We start from the raw sequence: 26,391 nt of genomic DNA on the forward strand, positions 1-26,391 counted from the left end.
TTACTCACAGACAATTCAGGATATGTGGAATGTAGCCATGGCAAAATGTGCAGCAGCAGATCTCCTACTGGCCCAAGTCAGTGTCTCTTGTAGTGGCTTTGAGGAAATCATTGCAACAGTTGCCTCTCCATACTGAGGGATTGTATAGGTCATATTATTAGGAAGAGGCTCTCAAAGGGCTGTGGTCATCTGAATGGAAGTGAAGGTTTTGAGTGGCATACCAATGTGTAAATTTGAAATATGCTGTGAGATATGCTGAGTACTGACTAATTTGCAGAGGAGTAAGACATCAGCAAATGAAATCAGCTGTTTTGTAAGTTACAACTTGGTGATCAGTTTCTCACAATCTGAGTTTTCCTGGAAATTGTCCTTAGAGATGTTGGAGCTCACGAGAGAGACGTCTAACTATGAGCTGGGAGATGACGCAACTGTTGTTTCATTGAAACCACTGTCAGTCTTCTTGTAAAGCACTGGAAATCCACAGAGAGTCTTGAAAATTACAGCAAGTCAGAAATCAAAGCCTGATTTCGAAAACTGTGAGGCTTGAAGAGAAGGTTATAGTTTGGAGGAGTAATTACGAAGCATTTCCATTTTCAGTTGTATTGATGGCTATACATGGATTTCTGAATTCCTTTTATTTTAAATGGTTATAAATGTAGAGCTAGTGTCAAATGAACAATATTATAGGGGGGCTCTCCATATAATCATAAAGGTTAAACTTTCTCACCCACCCCTCTTTATCCATCGTAATTAAATGATCAATTGAGTTTCTTGCTGCACTGTTATATTTCATAATCTATGCAGGATTGAAAAGTTCCCTGATTCAGGGACACGCAGTGAGAATATTGTGGCACACACCTGTTTATACTTGTAGAGGAGCAGAATCAGCAACAGGAGAAGCAAGGCAGCCAAGCCACAAAAGGCCCCCAGCGTGGGGGTGAACAGCTTGTTTTGGACTTCTATTTGTATGACGCGATCTGCGATGGGGAAAAAGACATAAGTCAAAAGAAGATGTAGTAATTTAGTGGAGAACTTGACCAAACACAATGGGAATTTTGGTTGTGGTGGCATTAGTCACAAGTTAGCCAAACCGTACCTGACAAGTGACTGATTCTGCCACAGCCAAACCAAGCAAGACTTTTGTAAAATCTCTCAATTCCAATAACAGAAACACAGATCTTTCACAAGCATCTGACATAAAAGCCTCACACTTTCCATTTAGGACATACTGCCTTTGTTGGAAATCTCATCAGCGAAAACAACTAGTAATATGTTGTGCAGACCCTCCCAGATTACTCAGATTTTAAAAGGCGTTACTCCAAATTTACTATGCCATGCAGAGTCATAATAAACCTAACTGGGCAAAGCACTAGTTTTCTAGTTCTGACTTTTTAATTTCTCTTACTCTTAACCCGGATAGGTCATTGCACTACAGTTTAACTGAATACTTCCTGTGGTCACATTTCAAGCAATTTGCTTTCATATTCCCAGACTAGAGAATTAGGAGGTAATTATATGCAATCTGGGGAAACATTGATGGTATTTTCTATTTGAAGATTGGCAACTCAACTTCCACCTGGTTTGCATTATAATCTTAATTGCAATGAAAATCAGTGAAAATTTAGCATGCTGAATCAGAATGTTAGAACGTCTATCTCACTGTGACCAATTGTAACATTTATATCTAGAAATTGCATCTGACCACTGCCCCTCTGAACCTTGCCTACAACCTTTACCTCGGCATGTGCAGCCCCAGTATAATGTCAAAGATATGGAGTAAATATTTGTTAGTGCTCCTAGAGAACCTGCTAATGGGTACATAGTGTCCTTTCTGACAGAAAACTTTTAATTGGGCTGAGTCATGTCTGATCGGCACCATCTTGTGCGTGATGTCCAGTACCTACTCGGCATTCTACGGTTCCCCTCTGCTACAGTTTCACAGCCTGGAAGGTCATTAACACATAAGGCGTTAGTACGATGGAGAAAATTCTGGCTGGAGAGGAATGAGTAAAGGCACAACTTGGCAAAAATTCGAGCCAATGTGACATCAAAGAATGCCATCAAGGAACCAGGGTATTTTTCAATATGGTGGCGAGCATGGGCCTTTCCTGCCTCGTTGTTTTAAGAATTGTGATAGAAAAGAGTGATATGGCTATGCAAGGATAAGCATGAGTGTAATTCCAGGAATCACAAAGCCTTTTTCTACACTTCATGAACTAAAAAGACAAATCCAGATAAATGACACTGCCAGTCATTAAAATTGGATGCATTCGACCAAAGACTGTTTAATGTAAGAAATAAAAAATTACCTAGCTGTGGCAGATATGTTGCAGGTGGTGTGAACAGATGTAATCTTTAGTTACCAGTTGTTTCGTGCTGCAGACGCCAGGGCCTAGATTTGCTAAAAAGCCATGCAGTGCAACACAGCAAGACACTTTCTGCTGCAGAACACATAGAAAGAGTAAATAAGGAGAAATAAGCCTGGAAAAGCATAGCATTTTGACGAATTGCCAGGTTTACTAGACTTAGTAAATCTGGAGAAGTGCCAAAAGCCATAGTTGGATGTGTGGGAAAAACCATACTGCACCCATGAAACACCTTCCACATGCAGAGTAATGTAAATCAGCAACCTGAGCTGTCTTGTGTGACTCCAGATTTACTATGTCATGCAGAGCCACGCAAGAGAAGAGAGACTGGGCACGTGGGCCCATAGAACGACTATCATCAAGTGCTTTTGTTGAAAAACTTACACTGTGGCCCTGCCCTTAATCACTCAAAACGTAAGGGATGGTGGTAGTGAAGACACAGGTTATTGTCAGGGTATGAGAATTAAACACCTTTTGAATAGGATACTGCTGAAGCCCCATTTCACATAAACCAGCAAGTGGTAATGACAGCAAAGGTTGTAGAAGTCTGATGAAAAAAGCTTGTTGATAACTGAAAGTTACACAAAGAACACAAAGGATTGCTTTGAGATTTCTGCCCGCCCTGGTCAGGTGCAAAAAGATGCAATTCACAGTACCCACCAGTAAGGCCTTTACTATACATAATAAGCGTAAGATGCTTCGTCAATCTAAGACAGATGGTTCTATTTGAAAAAAAGATTCTGAAGTTGTTAGACCTGACAGCCTTAGGGTGGTCACCCCTAACTTTTTGCCTCCCTCCCTTCACTTTTTGGACACTGTTTTTGCTGGCTTTTAGACTCTGCGCACTTCATCACTGCTAACCAGTGCATGGTAACCTTGGATCATACCTGATTGGACTATTTAATTTATTTATAAGTCCCTAGTAATGTGCACTATATGTGCCTAGGGCCTGTAGATTAAATGCTACTAGTGGGCCTGCAGCACTGGTTGTGCCACCCACTTCAGTATCCCCTTTACCTTGTCTCAGGCCTGCCATTACAAGCCCTGTGTGTGCAGTTTCACTGTCACCTCGACTTAGCATTTAAAAGTACTTGCCAAGCCTAAACCTCCCCTTTCTCCACACATAAGTCACCTCTAATGTGTACCCTAGGTAACCCCTAGAGCAGGGTGCTGTGTGGGTGAAAGGCAGGGCATGTACCTGTGTAGTTTACATGTCCAGGTAGTGTAAAACTCCTAAATTCGTTTTTGCACTACTGTGAGGCCTGCTCCCTTCATAGGCTAACATTGGGGCTGCCCTCATACAGTATTGAAGTGTTAGCTGCTGATCGGAAAGGAGTAGGAAGGTCATATTTAGTATGGCCAGAATGGTAATACCAAATCCTGCTGACTGGTGAAGTTGGATTTAATATTACTATTCTAGAAATGGCACTTTTAGAAAGTGAACATTTCTTTGCACTTAAATCTTTCTGTGCCTTACAATCCACGTCTGGCTGGGCTTGGTTGGCAGCTCCTTGTGCATTCACTCAGACACCCCCCAAAAACAGGGTACTCAGCCTCACTTACATATATCTGCATTTTGAATGGGTCTTCCTGGGCTGGGAGGGTGGAGGGCCTGCTCTCACACACAGGACTGCCACACCCCCTACTGGGACCCTGGCAGACAGGATTGAACTGAAAGGGGACCTGGTGCACTTCTTAGCCACTCTTTGAAGTCTACCCCATTTCAAAGGCACATTTGGGTATAAAACAGGGCCTCTGCCCTACCTCATCAGACACTTGCTGGAGAAGAAACCTGAACCAGAACCTGCATCCTGCCAAGAAGAACTGCCTGGCTGCCTAAAGGACTCACCTGTCTGCTTTCTACAAAGGACTGCTGCCTTGCTGTTGCCCGCTGCCTTGCTGAACTCTTGCCTTGCTGCTGAAGTGCTCTCCAAGGGTTTGGATAGAGCTTGTCTCCTGTTCCCTGAAGTCTCAGGACCAAAAAGACTTCTCTTTTTCATCTTGACGCCTTGTGCGCTGAAAAATTTGATGCACAGCTTGCTCCACAGTGAAAAATTCACCGCACGCTGATCCGGAAAGACGCCGCTTGACGCGACGCCTGCGGTGCGACTGGAACTTCGACGCACGGCCTCGCGTGGACAACGCCGCCTGACTCCAGAAAGGAAATCGACGTTACGCCTGCCATGAGGGAGAAGATTCCACGCACAGCGCACCAGAACAACGCGCAGCCGGAAAACAAGCCTAGGATTCCACGCACAGACCCCGGGACATCTGGTAATCCCACGAACCACAGAGAGAGACTGTCCGCGTGCTGGAAAACGATGCACGATTTCCCCGCGTGAAAAATAACGACCCAAGTCTGTGTGTGCAGGGAAAAAATTGCACACTCCGTTTTTCCACATATCTTTTCTTCTGCGGCCCTTTGTGGAGATTTTCCACTTTAAACCAGGTACTTTGTGCTTGAAAGAGACTTTGTTTGCTTTTTAAAGGCTTAAGACACTTTAGGGGTTATTCCAACTTTGGAGGAGTGTTAATCCGTCCCAAAAGGGACGGTAAAGTGACGAATATACCACCAGCAGTATTACGAGTTCCATAGGATATAATGGACTCGTAATACGGCTGGTGGTAAATCCGTCACTTTTCCGTCACTTTTGGGACGGATTAACACCTCCTCCAAAGTTGGAATAACCCCCTTTATATCACTTTTCAGTGATATCTCTACAATTTCATTTTGCATCTTTATTCGTTTTGACCTGCAAATATCCAGATAAATATTATATATTTTTCTAAACACTGTGTGGTGTATGTTTGTGGTGCTATATTGTGTTATTGTATGATTTATTGCACAAATACTTTAGGCATTGCCTTTTAAGTTAAGCCTGACTGCTCGAGCCAAGCTACCAGAGGGTGGGCACAGGATAGTTTGGATTGTGTGTGACTTAACCTGACTAGAGTGAGGGTTCTTTCTTGGACAGAGGGTAACCTGACTGCCAACCAAAAACCCCATTTCTAACAGAAGTGCTGAGTGCTTTCAATTAAAATTGGAGACTGGTTTTAAATTTTACCCATGGATTCTTTCTAGTACATTTCTGTTACACCTGACAGCCATGGGGAGATCATCCCCCAACTTTTTGTCTGCCTCCCTCCACTTTTCTGACCCTGTTTTTGTTGGTTTTAGGACTGCACACTTTACCACTGCTAACTAGTGCTAAAGTGCATATGCTCTCTCCCTTAAACATGGTAACATTGGTTCATCCCCAGTTGACATATTTCATAGTAAAGCGCAAAACAGGTTCCCAGTGCCTGTAAATTAAATGCTACTAGCGGGCCTGCAGCACTGATTGTGCCACCCACATAAGGCGCCCCTTAACCATGTCTCAGGCCTGCCATTGCAAAGCCGGTGTGTGCAGTTTCACTGCCACTTCGACTTGGCATTTCAAAGTACTCGCCAAGCCTTGAACTCCCCTTTTTCTACATATAAATGACCCCTAAGTTAGGCCCTCGCTAACCTATAGGGCAGGGTGCTATGTAGGTAAAAGGCAGGACATGTACATATGTGTTTTATATGTCCTGTTAGTGGAAAACTCATAAATGAATTTTCCACTACAGTGAGGCCTGCTCCTTTCATAGACAAGCACTGCATTTGGACTGCCCTCATATACTTTTTGAGTGATAGATTCTGATCTGAAAGGGGTAACCAGGCCATATTTAGTATTCCAGAATGGTAATAGAAAATCCTGCTTATTAGTGAGGTTAGAATTTTCATTACAATTTCAGAAATGCCACTTTTAGAAAGTGAGCATTTCTATGCACTTAAACCATCTGTGCCTTACAGCCTTTCTCCCTTGTGCATCTTACCCAGACAACCACAAACACAGGATACTTGCATTTATCTGCATATTGAATGGGTCTTCCTGCACTGGAAGGGTGGAGGGCCAGACACTTACATTTCAAAGGCCAGGGGCCTGCCCTCACACAATCAATCAATCAATCAATCAATTAATTTGTTCAGCGCGCTACGAACCCGGTAGGCTCACAAGGCGCTGGGGTGGGGGAGGGTGGGTGCTACTGCTCGAAGAGCCATGTCTTGAGGCGCTTTCTGAAGGACAGGAGGTCCTGGGTCTTACGTAGGTTGGTGGGGAGGGAGTTCCAGGTTTTGGCGGCGAGGTGGGAAAAGGACCTGCTGCCGGATGTGCTGCGTTGAATGCGAGGGACTGTTGCGAGGGCTAGGTCGGCGGAGCGGAGCTGGCATGTCGGGCTGTGGAAGTTAAGTCGATCGTTGAGGTAGGCCGTTCCGATGTCGTGGAGGGCTTTGTGAGCCTGGATTAGGATTTTGAAGATGATCCTTTTGTTGATGGGTAGCCAGTGTAGGGTTCTGAGGTGGGCGGAGATGTGCTCGTGGCGAGGGAGGCTGAGGATGAGATGTGCTGAGGCATTCTGGATGCGCTGGAGTGTTCTCTGGAGCTTGGCCGTAGTCCCTGCGTACAGGGCATTGCCGTAGTCCAGTCTGCTGCTGACGAGGGCTTGGGTGACCGTTCTTCTGGTTTCTACGGGAATCCACCTGAAGGTCTTGCGGAGCATAGGGAGGATGTGGAAGCAAGAGGACGATATGGCATTGACTTGCTGGGTCATGGAGAGAGAAGAGTCTAGTATGAAGACGAGATTACTTGCATGGGTGGTGGGTGTCGGGGGTGGTACCAGGGTGGCCCGCCACCATGAGTCGTTCCATGCTGACTTGTTGGGTCCGAAGAGGATGATCTCGGTTTCTCCTGAGTTCAGCTTGAGGTGGCTTGCTGTCATCCAATTAGTGATGGTGAGAAGGCCGGTGTGGAGGTTGTTCTTGGCGGTTGAGGGGTTCCTTGTGAGGGAGAGGATGAGCTGGATGTTGTCAGCGTAGGAATTGATGTTGAGGCCGTGGGGTTGGACGATGCTGGCGAGCGGAGCCATGTAGATATTGAAGAGGGTGGGACTGAGTGAGGATCCCTGGGGGACTCCGCATATGGTCTTGGTGGCTTCTGACCGGAATGGGGGGAGGCGAACTCTTTGGGTTCTTTCGGAGAGGAAGGAGGTGAGCCAGTCCAGGGCTTTGCGGCGAATTCCAGCGTCGAAGAGGCGTGTGCGAAGGGTTTGATGGCATACGGTGTCGAAGGCTGCGGAAAGGTCGAGAAGGATGAGGGAAACCATTTCACCCTTGTCAAGTCTTGTTCTGATGTCGTCAGTGCAGGCGATGAGGGCGGTCTCGGTGCTGTGGTTTTTGCGGAATCCAGACTGGGAGACGTCGAGTATGTTGTTGTCCTCCAGGAAGCGGGAAAGTTGGTTGTTGACTATCTTCTTTATGACCTTCGCGGGGAAGGGGAATAGAGGGATAGGTCGGTAGTTTGTGAGGTCTTTGGGGTAGGCTTTGGGTTTTTTGAGCAAGGTATTGACTTCGGCATGTTTCCAAATATCCGGAAAAGTGGCAGTCTCGAAGGAGCTGTTGATGACTGACCGGAGCTGGGGAACAATGATTTAGCTGGCCTTGTTGAAGACGTGGTGGGGGCAGGGGTCTGTTGGAGAGCCTCAGTGGATGGTGCTCATGGTTTTGGTGGTTTCTTCATTGTTGGTGGGGGTCCAGGTGCTCAGTATGTTGGTGCGGAAGGGTGCGGTGGTGTTGACCGAGTCAGTGGTGGTGGTGGGGGATGGCGTTGAAATGCTTTCATGTATGTCTGCGATCTTGCGGTGGAAGTAGCTGGAGAGGGATTCGCAGAGGTCTTGCGAGTGGGGTGGGTCGATGGTGCAGGATTTGGGTTTGGTGAGTTCCTTGATGATGTTGAATAGTTCCTTGCTGTTGTGTGTGTTATTGTCTATCCGCTCTTTGTAGAAGGATCTTTTGGTGGTCCGGATGAGCTGGTGGTATTTGCGCATGGCTGATTTGAGGGCGGTGATGTTGCTCACTGATTGATCTTGGTGCCAGGTTTTCTCAGTTTTCCGGCATTCTCGTTGTGAAGCCTGGAGTTCTGTGGTGAACCAGGGAGCTTTCTTGTTGATGCGGGTGTTGTTGGTTTTTTTGAGTGGAGCGAGGGTGTTTGTGCAGTCGTCGAGCCATCATTTGAGGTTGAGGGAGGGGGTGTTGGGGTCGTTGGTTTTGGGGGGTGTAGACTGGGTGAGGTTGGAGATCAGCTGATCCTTGGAGATCTTGTTCCACTTTCGGTGAGGGATCAGATGTTGTTGGTGGTGGGTGGTGTGAGAAGTGAATGCAGTGGTGGTCAGTCCAATGGAGTTCAGTGGTGGGAGTGAAGGTGATGTGGCTGCTGGAGGAGAATATGGCGTCAAGCGTGTGTCAGGCTGAGTGGGTGGGCAAGGTGACCAGTTGCTTGAGGCCGAGGTTTGCGAGGTTGTCCAGCAGGGCAGCGGAGCTGCAGTTGCTGGTGCTCTCCAGCAACAATGGGCTGCTAAACCTCCTACTGGGATGCTCGTAGAGAGGACTAAACTGAAATGGGAGCTTGTGCGCTTCAAAACCACTCTTTAAAGTCTCCCCCACTTCAAAGGCATTTTTGGGTAAATAAACTGGGTCTCTGACCCCCACCAAACCAGACACATCTGGACCTACAACTGCACCCTGTCAGAGGAGCTGCCTGGCAGCCCAATGACTCATTGGACTGCTTTGCTGAGAAGGACTGCTGCCCTGCTGGCCTCTGACTTTGCTGTAAAGGACTCTGCCTTCCCCAAAAGAGCTCTCAAAATCAACACAAAGCCTACATTGGGAAAGAGAAATCGCTGCACAGCCGACCGGCTGGAAATTCAAGACAGCGCCTGGCTTGCGACGGAAAATTCTATGTCTCGCCTAACCGATCAATGCAGTGCCCGTGCCTTCTTCCAGTGCGTCAAGGATTTTTTCTGCATCGTCCCTGGGTGTCAAAATATCCCCGCACCACAGTGAGGAACCAAGACTGTACGCCAAAATTCAATGCAATACCCTATTTTTCCATGCATCTCCTCCTTTGCGATCCCCACGCATCATTATTTTTTATGCATACCAGGTACTGGGTGTAACAAAGAGACAACTGTTTATTTCTAAGGATTAAGACTCTTTTAAACCTTCTAAAAGTGTGCTTCAACGTGTGCTTATTGGGTCTTTGTTGTTTTGACCTTATTTTATTCAGATAAATATTATCTATTTTTCTAAACCTGTGTGGTGTATGTTTGTGGTATTTTCACTGTGATACTGTATGATTTATTGCGCAAATATTTTACACATTGCCTTCTAAGTTAAGACTGACTGTTCAGTGGCAAGCTAGCAGAGGGTGGCACAGGATAATTTGGATAGTGTGTGACTTACCCTGACTAGGATTGTTGCCCCTTCTTGGACAAGGGTGTATGCCTCTGCCAACTACAGAACCCATTTCTAGAAATTTCTTAAAGTTGTGTGCCAAGGACAAAGGACTGCCCACAAGAAGTGACAAACGATTTTGGTCAGGTACCAGACTGCAGCTGTGTACAAATACCTTGTTGAGACATATACTGAACATGTTAAAGGAACACCAATTGAGTCCAGAGCTTTTTGACTGCATCTAGAAGATCTGAGAAGGAAGAGTAATCATAGAACATGCATAAATCTAATCAGTCTGATGTTACAGAAGTACAAGAAGCCCTGTCAAAAACCATAAGGGTCCCAGAGACAGAGGGCTTCATTATGAGTAGATGCCGTATTTATTGCCTCAGATAAATAATGATACTGCGGAGTACCTTATTAATCAGTTTCGACAAAATACAACTAATATGAGTTCATGGGCAATAACATGCACATTTCTGTGTTTAACACAAGAAAATCCACCTGATACGGCAATTAGCTATGGTTTCGCCTGTTAAATTTCCTCAGGTTTGATTGCTGAAATGTAAGGAATGTTAGGTTATATAATGGATGTTAGAAATGGGGTCTCTGGTTGGCAGTGGTTTGTACCCTGTCCAAGCAGGGACCCTCACTCTAGTCAGGGTAAGGGAGTCACACATCTAAGATAATCCCTGCTCACCCCCTTGGTAGCTTGGCACGAGCAGTCCGGCTTATCTCCGAGACACTGTGTAAAGTATTTGAACACACACACACAAACACACACACACAGTAACACAGTGAAAACACTACAAACGGAGTCCACACCAGTTTAGACAAATAGCCAATAATTATCTGAGTAAAACAAGACCAAAACAACAAAAATCCAACATACACAACTCAAGATATAACTTTTAAAAGTTTAAGTAAGTTTTGTCCACCGAAATCAATGGATACCTTGTTTTAGGGCAAAGTACCTTGGATGTCTGTGTTAGAAATGGGGTCTCTAGTTGGCAGAGGTAGGCACGCTGCACCTGTAGGGACCACTATCCTTGTCGGAGTGAGTCAGATATACACCAAAATATAACCTCTGTCCACCCTCTGGTAGCTTGGCACAGAGCAGTCAGGCTTAACTTTTTTGGGGGGTCAAATTTGTTTTTGTTAAGTTGAAAGTCAGTACAAAGAGAATAATAACATGTCACAGCATCTCCTGTCTGTACGTAGTAGCTATTGACGTAACACAGCTTATATTGAGAAAGAATTTACTATCCAACAACCATCAATCTTCTGCAAATGTCAACCATTCCAGTAATGTGTAATTATGAAATAAAACAAAAACACCAATTGAACAAACCTAACATAGGTCTAGGGAGGTAGATGCAGTCCAATTTCTGATAGAGCACGTCAATCAACATGATAGAGTATAGCTCATTCTCCCAGTGGGTCTCCGGGGGGCTTCCACCCAGCCGGACCCCAAAGGCCCCAGTGGATGAAGGAAGAGAAGGCCAGACGAGGGGGAATCCCAAACCCCTAAATCTGGAACAAATGCAAAGCCCTGGTGCATGCGGAGCAGCTGAATAGCGGCAGACCTACAGACAAATAAGATGCTACAGGTCCCCAAGTATATTCGAAGTTTTTAAAATCATCCGAGAATATATCTGCCATCCTCTCCAGTTTCAACGCCCTCCAAAGGCAGACTTGCCACTAAGTGAGTGCCGGGGCCCTCTTTTTTTCTAAGCTGCCTCTATTGCCATTTTAGTAGCACCAAGGCAAAGCCAGAGGATTGCCCTACCACTGTGTGTTTTTGGTTTTGGAGAGAATCCTATTGTAATGCCAGAAGAACTTTTTTTTATTTAATTTTTATGCAATAGTACAACAAAAAGTACATAATCCCTTTAGAACCAAACAGTGAGTCAGTGATTGCAACCTCAACCCTCAGAGATGTACAGCATGAGGTTGTGAACACACCCGTCATGTCCCACCAGGTGGGACCAACATCCATACATTTGGCATATATAACATAGACTCTTATAAAACAGGTGCCACGTGCCCAGCATCATCATTGTTGTGTTGAGCTGTGAGAAGGTTTGTCATAAGTGTTGCCCATATGTCCTTAGGTTTGGATGACTCAGGTAGCTGTGAGCACTTTGGGGATATTAGTGAACAAGTAAAACCATTTTGGCAACACCACCATCTTCATCAGAGCAATCCTGTCCCATAAAGAAAGGGGCAGTGTGATCGATCTCTAGATCTGATCTAACAATTGGTAGATGGCCCTTCCATATTTGTAGTACAGTACCAGTTCAGGATCTTTATGCATCCATATCCTAAGTATTTAATGGGACATACTCCCTAATAACTAGCACCAAGTTTGTGTCGGGTTCCGAATGTACAGCACCATATTTTCTGCTTAGAGCCATACGCTCAATGGACGCAGTCGGAACTGTAAGGCTGACTGCACATAGCGCTGCCTGATCACGCCTGCTAGTGGTTCTAGTGCAATGGGGAAAAACAATGGAGATAAAGGACACACCTGTCGCATGCATCTGTATATGTGGAATTCCTCTAATATGTTGCCATTAGGACGAACGCGGGCCATCAGTTGGTTGTACAACAGTCTTTCCCAGCCAATAAAGCTTGCGGGCATTCCCATATGGGCCATATTTCTAGACATGTATTCTCAAGCTATAGAGGTGAATGCTTTTTCTGCAGCTGATAAGACTGCAGCTGCCTGAACTGAAGGATCTAGGATATGTAGTAAGGCAAACAAGGTCCACAAGTTATGCACGTTTGAGCGAGCCGAGAAAATGCCCAACTGGTCTGGCGAAGGGACAATGCCCGACTGGTCCGGCAACACTTTCTTAGAGAGAAGCAGTTTCAATACATTCGCCCATACCTTTGCTAACATTTTTGCACCAATATTAATGAGAGAAAAAGAACAGTATGAGTCACACCTGGTCGGAGGTTTGTCTGGTTTCAATAGCGTAACTATTAAAGCTTCTCGTAGAGAGGGGGAGTATTTCCTTGTCAAACGCTTCCACAGATGTGGAGTATAGATATGGGGCTAATATGTCTGCAAATTCCTTATAGAATTCTATAGTCAGCCCATCCTTACCTGGGGCTTTTCCGCCCGGAAGTGACCTGAGAGCAGCTTTAATCTCTTCTACGGAGATAGGTTGTAACAAGTATTTCCGTCGCCCTGGAGATAACCACACAAGTTCCACATCCTCGAGGTAGTTGCTCAATTCAGTAGCTGTGATGTTTGGGCGGGCCACATATAACTGGACGTAAAAAGTCCTGAGTGCATTTAGGATCGAGGGGGTGTAAAAATAGTCCCTCTCTTTCGAGGTGGTAATTTCAATGATATGTGATTGGGCTTGAGACAACTGCAGTTTAGATGCCAAATTACACCCTGCTCTTTCTGCCTTGCCAAATGCACACGATTGGGCACGTTTTGTCACAAGCTGCTGTTCTTGAGTTGTAAGTTTCTGAAATTTAATAACTTGATCCCTAATAGCTTCTAAGGTGATCGGGTCACAGTCTACTTCATATGCCCTTTTCAGAGGGAGTAGTTTAGATTCAGTGGCACATACTAGATCCTGAATGGTGCGTCGCATACCTACCTGCTTACTAATACATAGTATTCGTGAATGACGGACCGTAGTCCCTCACAAAATACCCGATGCAAAAAGGCCGAGGCCTAAAACTGCCACCTAAATTGCGCTGGAGCACATGGGTATCGACACTGTGAGGAGCACCGGGGAATGATGTTTCACCTCCGCCCTCCATGTGCTGACCTCCCAAGCAGCTAACCAGTAATATACCCAGAACCAGGAACTATGTACTGATTATATAAATGTCCCTTCACACCTACTGGAGTATCGTAACCTCCATTTATCAATCATGCCATGTTCCACCATGCCATCATTAATTACTTTCACAGATTGTTTACCATGCTACCGTTGCCGGTGAAAGATCGTGAATGTTTTGCCAAATTGTGTAAAAGTTAGGATCATCAATGTCATCAAAATAAGGGCGATATGTGTTCATCAGTGTTATCAGTGTGCCTCAGGGTGCACACTGCACTACGATGAATCTTCCCTGGTCATCTGTGACTGTATGTGTTTCCACAAATGGAGTCTCTTTTTTAACCAGAATCATGACTCCCACGGGGTAAGTAGAAAAGGAGGATGCAATTCTGTAAACTGCCCACCCGGCGCCAACTGCAGCTTCTGTGGCTTTCGTGAGGTGCGTCTCTTGAATAAACACTAAGTGAACCTGATGTCTGCCTAAATGTGCGAGCTCCTGTTGTGTTTCGCAGGGATCATTGAACCTCCCATACACTCCAGGAGAGTAGCTCTATCTGATTACTTTGTGTACCCATAACAAAATATCTAACAGCTGGTAGTGTAGTGTCTGAAGTGCATCTGTCTCTCGCGTCTCCAAACAACTGACAACTACACCGTCACCCACTTCAGCATCCCAACCATGCTAAATACATCCCCTTTTGAAACAAAGACACAAGCAGACCAATATTGAGAAAAAAAACTGAACAACGAAGATTAGACATGCAAAATTTTTATCGCACATTAGTAGACAGCGGTGTGCGCTACCAGGGGGGTCATCAGAGTCCCGTCTCCCTCTGAGATGTCAGAGGTAGCCTGAACGGAAAAGTAAAATTGAAGCATCTGTCATTAACTGTTTGAACTGGAGCTGCTCAGCAAATTGGGGTATCTCAGTGTGCATACTAAAAGCACCAGGATACCACGAGGGTTGCAAAGATTTACTCAGCCGATGCAATGCAGCAATAATGAACTGCCCTCATTTTGATCGTCGGGCCTTAAGAATAGTCTTTATATAGTCCTTGGCTTCCTGTGGAGTCAAGTATGTTTTCTGTTTTCCCTGGAAGTCAATCAGCAGGCGAGCTGGATAGAGCATAGCATATGCAATCTTCACCTTCTGCAATTATTTTGTGATGGGCAAGTACTCTCGTCAGTTGGTCTGGACCCCGCTGTACATGGCCTCGGAATGTAACTTCTCCGATCTCCCTCGCCAGCCATAGGATCGTGTTGCGGTCTCGATAGTTGAGTAATTTAGCAACAATAGGCCTTGGGGTTTCCCAGGTGCGGGTTTTGCCGTCAGTGACCGATGAGCTCTCTCCACCTCCAACAGTGGCGATATTTTTTCAGCTCCAAAGACATCTTGGAGCATGGTTTGCCTGATGGCCTCCATTCTCCCTGTGTTGGTTGATTCAAGGACCCTGTAATATGTAGATTGTTCCTCCCCGACCACCCTTCTAAGTCCTCATTCTTGGCTTGAGTAACAGCGAGGACCTTCTCCATGTTGAGATTTTTCATCATGACTGCCATTAGGTCATCCTTCGCTGCAGATATACGCCGTTATGTGGCAGTGATGCAGGCCGATTGTTTATCAAGCTTGGTTGACATATGGTCAAAGTGCAAAATTAAAGATTTGATTTTGCCATCTATACGCTGAAGGCTTTTTTGCATAGCTAGAAGTGTTAACTCCACCATCGTCGCAACTAGTGAACCCACCTCCTGTTCCTGATCCAACATCAGTTCCAGTGCTGGCTTAGCCAGGCGTTTAGTGGAAAAGGTTAGGCATGGTTGTGAGCGATCCAACCTTTCCATCTCGCCTGTGGAATGCGTCTATAACTGGTTCCCAACCAACAGATGTCTTGTCCGAGAGTGCAGTATTGTCATCCCACTAGTTTTAGAGCTATTGGTTAGAGTGCCTGATGTGCCAATGCTATTTAGCAGGTATGTTGCAGAAGTAGTCAAGAGAGACACTGTTTCTACAAAGTTTGCAATGGACTTTGGATGTCTGTGCTTGTGCCCTACACACTCCTCGCATTCTCCAAGGCAGCAGCGTCAGCAGACAATGCCCTATGTTACGCCCACTAGCAGTTTCAAGGTCACAATGGAGGGTAAAAGCGAATAGGTCTCACCAGTCCAGCATCCAAAAGAAAAAAAACAATTGGTACAAGGTTTAAGCCTTCATTCATGCACCAATCTCAGTCTGCTGCATTCTAGCCCCTGAATACTGAATTATGGTAGCTGGCACAAGTCTGATGGGGCGCAGTCAGGGGCGTTTGATTTGTTGTACAGTACCTTAATGTACGGTAGTCCGATTTAGGCTACAGCTCCTGCCTTGACTGGCGTGGGTATCTGGTAATCTTCCTTAGCGGCCTTGCCGCACAGGTCAGTGGCAGCTAGGTCACACAGGTACAGGTTCCTCAGTCAACTCCAGGGAGGACCCACAGCTGCTTGTGCGGCGTTGCCTACAGCCACCACCCACTTCTCACTCACTGCGCTGCCCGCCACCGAACACCCAGGAAGCTGAGCATCCAATCACCCCAAGGGCCCCAGGTTGTTCAGGCCTTCCCACGAGGTCGGGCGCTGCGACTGTCAGTCAGGAGGCACCTAACACTTTTAGGCAGTTTCCTCATTGTCAGGACGGCTCTGCCAAGCCATAACAGCTCCCACTCTCTCCAGCCGGCTGTGGCACAGCCGGCAAGCGCAGCTCTCCTCACTCTCTCCCCGGCTGCACACTACCGACACTGCTGTAAGCACCAGCCTTACCATCTCTGCCATGCCCCCACCAGCCAGTCAGCCATCTACTCCAGCACTTACCTAGGCCACAGTGCGCTTCTGCCCAGGGCCATGGGGGACACAGCACCAGGCACCACTGTCCTTTGTCTCCCCCAGATCTCCGCACCAACTCCACTTCAGCACAGCGGGACCTCGTCTTCACCAGGTAGGCCTCATCATGAAACAGCTGAGATTATGGATTAGTCTGGGTGTCTGTAAGCCATGTAGCGCTCCCCTTGGGTAATTAACAGGGTGCCCTCTTCCCAGCTCCTCAGAACCCCGCTTTAGGTGAGGTAATTGCTAGTGGATGACAAGATTTTGAGCTGACTGTCCGTTAAAGCCAGCAGAACATCACTAAAGTGTGCCCATCTTGCTTCGGGCTCTCTGGCAACCCCAGTCAGGCCTAATTTAAGAGAGATTGTGCTAAGTATTTGTGGACACACCCACGCAACTCAATGAAAACATCACAAAAGGAATCCACACTGATTTATAACAATAGAGTATCTTTATCTAAATCTAACAAAACCAAAACAACAAAAATCCAACATGTACAAATCACAATATAAGCATTTAAAAGTATACATCTGGTTTAGTGCTTTGCGTGCACTCATGATTGCTTAACACTGGTGGGCACATAGAGGAAAGTAGTATGAACAATGTTAAAGTGGGGGAGTAAAGTTTTGGAACCCTTACGGTAGTTATGTGTCCCACAGCTGTGATGCTCAAGTGGTCCTTGCAAAAAAGCTATCCACGTGTCCCTGGGGACCGATGAATTAAACAAGTCTTGGCCGCAGCTCAAGTTAAAGGGATTTTAGCCTCAGTTGCGAGCCTGGGGCTCGGCTTATTGCACAGTACCTGGTTCAGTACGAGCCACTGGGGTGAAGGCCTCTGGGTCCCGGACCTTGTCACTGGGGCTCCCAAATCAAGAAGGCAGTGTGGCAATAGGCCGGGTGAGTCGGCCTCCAGTAGTTGCAGTGATTTCCCTCTGGGCACCAGCAGATTGTCGACGTCCGCGTGCTGCATTGACTACGGTCACATGGGAGGCTGATGTCGTCACTCAGAGAAAGTTCCAGTCACTATGGTAACATGGTGGGCGGGGATGAAATGGCTTCCCTTTGAGGAGCAGCGTTGTTGTCGGGGGCATTACAAAGCGCTCAGAACCCGCTGATTTCTGGGAAACTTTAAAGCGCTCAACATGCGCTGGTGAAACTCAAAGTTTCCAACACATGCTGGCCTTTGCACTGGAGGAACAAGAAGCACTCAACCCACGTTGGTCTTGGTAAATGCAGAGTGAGGGAGTGTTCGATCACAGCTCCCAGTCAAGAAGCCCCTGCCAGACTTATGAGTCACAGATTTCCACAACAGTGGTGCACCAGTGAAATCTTTTATGGCCCTGATATTTCAAAACAAGGGGCAAGCCAACAAGCCTGTGGAAAATCTTGGCTCCAGGATGTAGAAACTAGGCTTAGTCCAGGGGTCTCCAACATTTTCTATAGCGAGAGCTACTTCTGATCAGTGAAAATCATCGTGAGCTACTGAAGGCTAAACAACTTGCACGTTATTAGCAGACAACCCCTGAGCAAATTTCCTTGACTTTAAACCTAATGTTCATACAGCCAGATGCTACTGTAGTGAATCCTAGTTTGTTTTAATGGGATACAGGAGTTAGCTTAGCCTGTGGCTTGCAGACTCATGCACCCCTCACCCAGTGACTTTTACCCTACTTAGCTTGCTCTGTTTTAGCGCATTTATTTAATGAATTATTTTAAGAAGGCTGCCTTGTTTTGACTTAGGCCCATGTTTTAGTTTGCATTATCAGTGTCACCGCGGTAAGGCGTCAAGATCAGGGGATAATACAAACAAACTGTAGGTGTTCACTTTAGGTACTTTCCCTCTTTATGCTTTCGAAGGGAATTGTTTATATTAATTACCGTCCCAAGCACGCCTTGTTATCTATTGTTGGGGAACAAATCTATGTCAGGGGTCCAAGTAGATCTGTATAAATACTCCTCACTTTATCATATAGTCAGAGTGATTCCGACCAGATGCCATCGCTGGTATCGATGATGCACATAAGGATCCTCAGATCTCTTCCGTTCGTGTTCCTCAGTGGGCTGTTCAGGGAAATAGGGCTCCATCTCCGATTAAGGCCACGTGGGCCTAGTTGGCACCGGTGCCAATGTTGTGCGATGCTGGTCCAGCCCTGTATTGGAGTCAGGAATCAGAATGGGCGTTGGCGGCACTGGGAACGGCGCCACTGGTACGGTCACTGGAGAAGGTCGCGAAGCAGCAGCTGGAGCGGATCTACCAATGGGCACTGAGGAACTGACTGGTGCCAAGGACGGACCCGCTGGTGGAGATCCAAATAAAGACCCTCCGAAACTCAGGGGGACGGGAGGTGCTCCAGTGGGGTTTGGCTGCCCAAATGTGAGGCTCATGTCCCATAGAATTCACAGGATTGAGCTAGGGTCGCTCGAGCTCAGGGAAATGCAGGGAAGCGTGGAGAGGACCCAGTTTTAGACGCCGGCTGCACCAGAACAACCTGCGAGAAGGGCATGGATTTGTGGTGTCGTTCCCTCGCATCGTCCGAAGAGTGGGGAGGGACGCGGAGAAGTTGAACAGTGCATTGACTTCTGATGGCTTGGAAAAGAAGGAACTGAGGTCAGCGCACTGGGGTGGTGCCTATAAAGGCTAGGCGCACGTCACTTCCAGTGCAGACGATGACGTCACGTGGAACCGAAGGCAAGTAAAGGGATTGCTCAAAAATATTCAGAGCTAGGTTTTTGACGACTAGGCAATATTCTCAGGTGAGGAATCTGTAGCTAGAAGCCTCTATGAGATAAACACCTTTTTTCATCTTAGTTGGTGGCCTTCTTAGTGCAGTCATTCTCCTTACCTTCAAGTTCTCACGGCCGGAACTCTCTTCCATGTAGTGGTGTGATTTAAATGTCTTCATCAATCATTCATTCCTGACCAAAATAACTCCAGCTCAAGAAGTTCTATCCAGCAGACTTCAACAAAACACACCAGGAAGAGCCTTACCTGGAAGTTTAACATTTATTGAATCCCTAGCACTTCCAATGACATTGAAGGCTATGCACATGTAAGTAGCGTTGGCATCGATATCTTTCAGGTTCAAAGTGCTTATTGTTTTTGCAAAATAGACCTCTGTGTTGGCACCCTCCAATGGCAGCATCTCCTCCTCGTCACATCTGTGGGAAAAGAGGTTAGTGTTGAATGCACATTATGTTGACAAGCATGATTGTGTTGCGTAAAAAACACTGGATATCATGAGTCAAATTGTTTTGAAGAGCTCCAAAGCTGGTTAACACATGCCCCTAAGGTAAAAATACGCATTTGCTTCTGGACAGGAATAGGTTAGTCTACCAAGATACATACTAGAGGACACAATTTATGACCTGTAGTTCTGGAAGACTGATTTGGCTTGGTGAAGTCAGTCACCCTATTACTCTCACTTAGCTGTTCTTTGACTTACCTGATATGACTGACTGTGTCCTGTGTTCCAACTATTAGGCTCAAGGGAAATGTTCCTGGTTTTCCTGACGCCAAGTCGATCCTTAGGTATAATGGCATCTTTTTTCCCTTGCTCATTTTCCATGCACAAGCAGGTATATTATTGTTAATGTGCAATATGTTTGAGGGAAAATGGGTCAGAATTTTTCTTCTCACCTTTCCTTCTTTCCCTTGCACCAGTGCCAGCTGATGTTTGGTGCAGGGTAGCCCGAAGCATTGCACTCCATTTCCTTGGAATTGTTGAATGGATTCAAGCTGGCTGAGACCGAAGGCTTGTCTGGAAAAGGTAGGGAAGGTGGGAATGTTAAAACATCCTTCAAAGTAAGCCATCGATTTCAGCACAAGGATATCACAGCAGAGGGAGCTAAAGGTGCAATATTAATGCAAGCATGTTAATTTCATTGTATGTGTTTGTTTAAAACAATGAAACGACACAGATCTGATCCGATCAGGGATGCCTACGATGCTGATGGGGACATGCTCACTATAATTCCTGGAAAGCACCAAATGGGAACATGCTTACTGGAAAATAATAGTAAGATGGGAGCAATTTGGCTTTACAGATATCTCTATTCAACCATTTTCACTCTACTTTCTTAGTTACTTTTATAGCTACATCTACTTCATAATTAACAAAATGTAAATATGGAAAAAAGGCAATATGAGTAGAAAATAAATATAGACTTGCCACTCAGTATTTCAAACTTGTCCATGGTAATCCTCTCCTTTCTAGGCTTCCTTTAAAGTCCTCCCTCCAGATCCGTTTCCCTTCTATGGTCTTCTGAGTACCCAAAATTATTTCTGCTTCTTACCGGAAAAGTTACCTCTTGGTTCATGTCACAGGGACTTCACGGCCTACTCTGGGTCCAAACATTGCTTACATGTTCTATGCTGAAACAGTAATCTGATTTCTAATCAGACTCACTGCCCACAAATTACTCTGCGCTTACATGCTCACAGGCACAATGCAAAATTATGTGCCTCCGCAGAAGGTGATATGGGGTCCGGTAGTCTCCCATATCTCATAGATATTCCTTATCCTTGGGCTTAATATGGCCCTCACCTGCTCCGCAGTGGCCTGTGTTACACCCCCCTGTCACACCTTCACTTCTTAAAACGTCCAAAATCTCAGTTATGAGTCCTACACCCACTGTTACCTTCTCAGTAACACAAATCTCCATGGAACCCTACACGCACGAATGTGTTCTCCCTCTTACAACTTCTCTTGCTGGATACACCATTCGGATAATTTAAATCACTGTTGGTACTGTTACTTACTGTACAACGAGAAGGTTATGGAGTTGTTGGCTTCAGAATTGACAGCAAAGAATGTATATAGGCCAACTTCGGACTCCTTCGGTCGGTACAAGGTGAGTGTGCTCAAGTAGCTGCAAGAAATGAAGTTTGGCACAAGACTTGTAAGTGTGACCCTGAAGACAACAATCCCATGAGACACATACTGGGTCATAAAAAAGAAGCAGTGAGGTGCTTCCTTAACATTGCTTCAGAAAGCCAGAACTATGTACTCATGTAAATAGAGAGGCAAATATTGTTTACATTTGAGGGATGGAGGGACCCTCTGTGTTAGCAGTACAAATAATGCCATTTGCAAATGAAGAAAAAACTTAAGGCCACATTTAGAGTTTGTCGAAAGGGTTACTCCTTCACAAATGTGCCAGATATCCCGTCCACTGTATTACACACGCATTTTTATCTGATGACACTTGTAAAAGGGTAGACAGGATATCAGTCATGTTTGCGACCGAGTAATGAGTCAGACAAATTCTAACTTCACCACATTTTTTCATATATCGTGATTTTATGGATCTCCTAATGCACCATCCCTAAGAGCCGGGCGGCAATGCTGTAGAGCGCAGGGTGCACTAGCACCATCACAATGTTCACTGTCTGCATAGCAGACAGTGAACATTGTGATGGTGCTGGCCAGCGGGACCCCTGCACCCGTTCTCTGCCAGCCTTTTCATGGTGGTGCTACCGCCATGGCGGATAACAAAGTCGTAATCCCCAGGGCATCACTGCTTTCAGCACTGCCCTGGTGGATTAGGACCCCCACGACCATCAGACGGTCGGGACAACTAATCCTGGCGATACTGGCGGTCTGACAGCTGCAGGACTGCTGCAGTCATAATATGGCACTCGGACCGCTGCACTGGCAGCGGTCCAACCACCATCCACAAACCAGGTGGTCATGAGACCGCCAGGTTTGTTACGAGGACCTATTTGTGCAAATGAGTAATGTAATGGTGCGTATGAACGTAACTATGAACTAATGAATTTTTACTTAAAACAATATGAGTATATCAATTAGAAGTGTGATAAATGATGTATTATGCCACATTGTTATGCAAGGCACCATTTAAATAAAATGGATGAAGATCCAATGCAAGTGTGCAGAAGAATATAATTCTATGGGCTATTGTTAAGACATTTTTCATATTGGGTTGTACGTCTCCGGAGTGCAATTTGTGAGGAAGCAAGCAAAGATTTATCTTACTTTAAGGAACAGGTTTAATAAATTGTTTTTGATTTGCCAATGTGACCTAATCATGATTGTATTATGTCAATTTGCAGTTTTAATCATTCATAAACATAAATTGTGCATTGAAACCCCTGGTTTTGAAAGGATTGGGGCGACTTTCCATTTTGCTCTAGACATTCTGTCCGATTATTCTGAGATTTTCTTCCTCACTTAGGATGCTGTCACTCTTTATTGTATTGTAATAGTATTTATATAGCCCTTACTACCCCTGATGAGGTATTGAAGCGCTATGAGTTTCCCACTTAAAATTTAGAGGGCTTTTTATTACCTAACTAGGATTTTGTAATGATTTCTGATTCCGTATTCTCTATCTGAGTATTCATGACAAAGTATGCATTTCTTCTGTAATGTTTCATTAATGATTCTGTTTTAAACCTTAAGAACTTATTTTTGATCTAGAACTCAGTTCCTGAGTGGACCCAGTTTCTAGTTATGACTTTACTCTGCTACGTTTGAGTTATTGATGGGGAAAGTAGTCTCTTACCACTAGAACAATGAGAAGGCTCATGGAGCTGAACTGCCTAAGGTAAAATTTGGGGTTCATACAATGGGTTCAGGAGATTATTGGCATTTGGCTCTCACACATATGTATATGAGCCATTTAGGGGACGATTACGATGAAAGCGGACGAGTTCTGCCATTGTGTTTTCGGCAGTCAGAGCGCCACCTCCTCGGTGGTCTGACTGCCCGATAATGACGATGGCAATGACACTGCATCTGGACTGCCAAAAACACTGCTGCTAACGCGGCGGTGGTGGCAGTGGAGGCGGTCAATGGAGGCAGATCCACCACAGCAGCCGCTGGACTGATCAGGACCTGCCTTTCCCCCAACCTTCATCTGCTGGGGTCCCCGACAGGTGAAGGTCAGCGGAAAGGCAGGGTAAGGGCCACAACAATGGCCCTAGGGCGATTATGCCCATCGAGCATGTGAGCTAATGCTCACTCACAGCGCCTCAATGCTGGCCAGACAGGTGCACGCACTGTGCCACTTTCTAGGGACACAGTACCGCCGACTGGCTGGCGGCTCAGCAGCATGGCCCGAATTTGCTTCACACTATTACAACAGCCTAAGATTGCCGTCCCCATGATTGCAGCACCAACACATTGCCAGCCCCACTGTGAGGTCAGAATTCGACAGTCAGGATGCCGCCTGCTTGGCTTCCTGTTCCCAACCGCTGCCGAAGCGGGCTGGCAGTGTTGTGTAGCCATTTTAGCAGTAAGCTTCATGCATGTTATTTTAGCATAAAGAGGCCTGCTGCTGTGCACTTTCACTTAGGTACGTTTTATTCAGCTCTGCTTTATTAGTTTTACAGTAGTGACTTTCACGGTCTTGTTTTATTTTCTTCTATCTGACTGTTTTTGCCTAGGCCAGAACTCTGTTCTCAAACAAGACATTCTTGCTCACTCTGTGCTTCTTCCAAGGCTATAGAAAGATAGGTTGCCAGTGATAGGGGTATGAGTTTAGTCTCTGATATTCACAGAAAAGCGACATTCTTACATAGGGACAGTTTCTTAGAACATCTGCTGTTTTAATATAAAAACACTTCCCTGTCCTCTATACGTTAGAGTGAGATTCCAGCCAGAGAATCACAACTGTATGCTAATTGCAGAATGCTTCGCTACAGATGCTAATGCAGAATTCAGGCCTTTGCTCAAGTATGAGGGATGATGTCTTCCCAGGGGAACCTGAAGGACAGATTTAGAGCTTAAAACGCTGTGCTCTAGTCGAACCTAGGTAGGAATTAGTCAATTGACTCTAGTGACAACATGGTAGCGTTATTTTTATGCTTTACTCTTTTTGTCACAATTCTAATCTTGTTATGTTGTGCCGTCTTGGTTATTGCAGCTCACCCTTTGCTAAATAAGATGCAGTTGTTTCATTAAAATCTTACTGAAACATATACTGCCTCTTTTTGTCATTATGTATATGAGACTAATGTAACTGAGAGAAACGGATGTGACCAGAGTGGCCACGGCTTCCCTGAGAAACCATTTATGTCATGTGCTCAGCTGCCCAAATGAGGCATTGCTAGTTAGCCGAAGCAAAACCCAGTCTGGAGCGACAGGTGTCCCCCGTAGTGGGTCAGACTCAGTCTCCCACACTGCAGGTGATTCTGCCGCTCGAAACCCAGTAGTCTCATTAGAATAATGAGAGCCTGCGTGACAGTGGTGTGGTCGCTAAAGTCGGAATCAGGCCCTTAGTCTTTCAAGCATAAGTGTATGGACAGGAATTTGGAGTCCATGGTAACGTAACCATGGGTCATGCATGTGCCATGTGGTGAATTGTTGGTTGTTGGCGCTAGCCTGACACACTAGTCACTCATACACCAGCCACTGTTATGTTTGTCCCAACCATCCGAAGATCTGAAAAGCCAGCAGGGAAGATCCTTTTGATTACAGACTGTATGAACTTCATGTTTTACCCGACCCTTGAAAGGCAAAGTGTACTTTTGTTGGTGCAAGGATAAATGTGGTCCTAAAAAAATATTAACTAAATTAAATAAACAAGTACGTTTGTGCATTCCAGCACTGAGAGACTGTTCCTAACATTTCTGTCCTTAACTGTTTAAAACTGATCCTCAGAGTCTTTCCCTTTTGCCCTCAGCAAAGCATGAATTATTTCATTAGGTCTCCATGATGGATCCCAAAATGAATGCAGGATTATAGGTGCATGACAGGTACTGACTTCATTGTTAGCCCTGACTGAGCTGCAGACCATCAAGTCAGTCATGTCTGGATACATCCAGGATTATGGTGTAACCTGAACAGGTCATCCATTCAAGTCTACTGCAACCTCACTTTCAATTTAACTCTCTTAAGGGGGTCCCTAGTGATGATAGTGCAGTTCTCAGATGAAATGATTACTGGAAATTAATATTCATTTATACATTCACTGTTATTTCTCTAAATTCCCACAGAAAATACAACAGCCGAGGGTAAGCACCCTCTGTTAAACAAACAACTGCAAAGTTCAGCAATCTATGTGAAAGGGTTCATGAAGGTATGTGTCTCTAGGCAAAGAGTGGGGTAAATGCTTATGAAGGAGTTTGTGGTAGATATGCTGCTCATTCCAATGTCTAGGTATAACTATTACTGTGGAAAAATGTCCTATGCAATGCACGAGTACTTAGGGCATACTTTCTCCTATGACCGGGAAATATAGCAATTAAAAGTGTGCCAGGGGTCCTCAAAACAAGAGTTAAAGGAAGAAAGTAAGCATGTACATCAGAATACCGATGAGTGTTAATCCAAGCAGTTTGAAACATAATTCATATGGAGAATAAGTAGGAAAACTGTCCACCTTCGACAAATCAGGTAAAATCATTTGGCATATTAAAGTGTTTACTAATTCACTTTATTTGTGTTATATTTTCGTAAACATATCATGTTGAGGCCATATTAAGGGAGGGAAAGAGGGAAGTGGTCTGTTGGAGCTTTGGGTCCTTAACGTTGAAAGGTCTTGTTTGTGGTGCAGTTGATTAGTTGTTAAATTACTAACCCCAAGAGAAACTGACATTTAATGCCTCATGACATGAAATCACAATATATAAAATGTTGCTCAAATTGAAAAAAAGAATTCTGAAACATGAAGTGTGAAGAATGCATAAAGGTGGCCAGCAAGAAATGCAGGACAAACTGCCACCTTGTTGCCATAGAAAAAGCAAATTTGCACATTAATGTCAACACAATCGTGGGTTGAGGGAATCTTCTGCAATAAGGGAATCACAATGGCACAAAAAGTAGATGCATGCCAGCAGAGTTAAACTCTTCTGGAAGATAGATAAACCACAGATGAAGAATGAGCCAATGTGACCAGTATCACCAAGTCCCTAAATGAAGTAGTTAACAACAAGTTGCCCGGACCCAATAAGGTTCCTTGAACGCCTGACAATTCAGTGAATAAAACTCTGTGAATAAAAAACGCAATGCCCTCATTCAAGTCATTTTCTTGCACACAGGAATTCCCATCCTGATGATGCAAAAGTGTGATTGCCCTAATAAACAGGAAAGGGA

At 45.3% G+C, this 26,391-nt stretch overlaps 1 protein-coding gene across 1 annotated transcript in view; it reads right to left on the bottom strand.

The window, feature by feature from the left end:
- The window catches only part of CSF1R (colony stimulating factor 1 receptor), a 182,122-nt gene that overhangs the window by 65,824 nt on the left and 89,907 nt on the right, over positions 1-26,391 (bottom strand). The window contains exons 7-10 of the mRNA XM_069199529.1: positions 21,096-21,205; positions 19,974-20,094; positions 19,326-19,495; positions 859-977 (exon numbers count right to left, since the gene is read on the bottom strand). Coding sequence (XP_069055630.1) covers positions 859-977; positions 19,326-19,495; positions 19,974-20,094; positions 21,096-21,205 — 520 coding nt within the window. The remainder of the gene's footprint in view (positions 1-858; positions 978-19,325; positions 19,496-19,973; positions 20,095-21,095; positions 21,206-26,391) is intronic.

This window comes from Pleurodeles waltl, chromosome 7 (genome assembly GCF_031143425.1).
Source record: "Pleurodeles waltl isolate 20211129_DDA chromosome 7, aPleWal1.hap1.20221129, whole genome shotgun sequence".
Taxonomy (NCBI): domain Eukaryota; kingdom Metazoa; phylum Chordata; class Amphibia; order Caudata; family Salamandridae; genus Pleurodeles; species Pleurodeles waltl.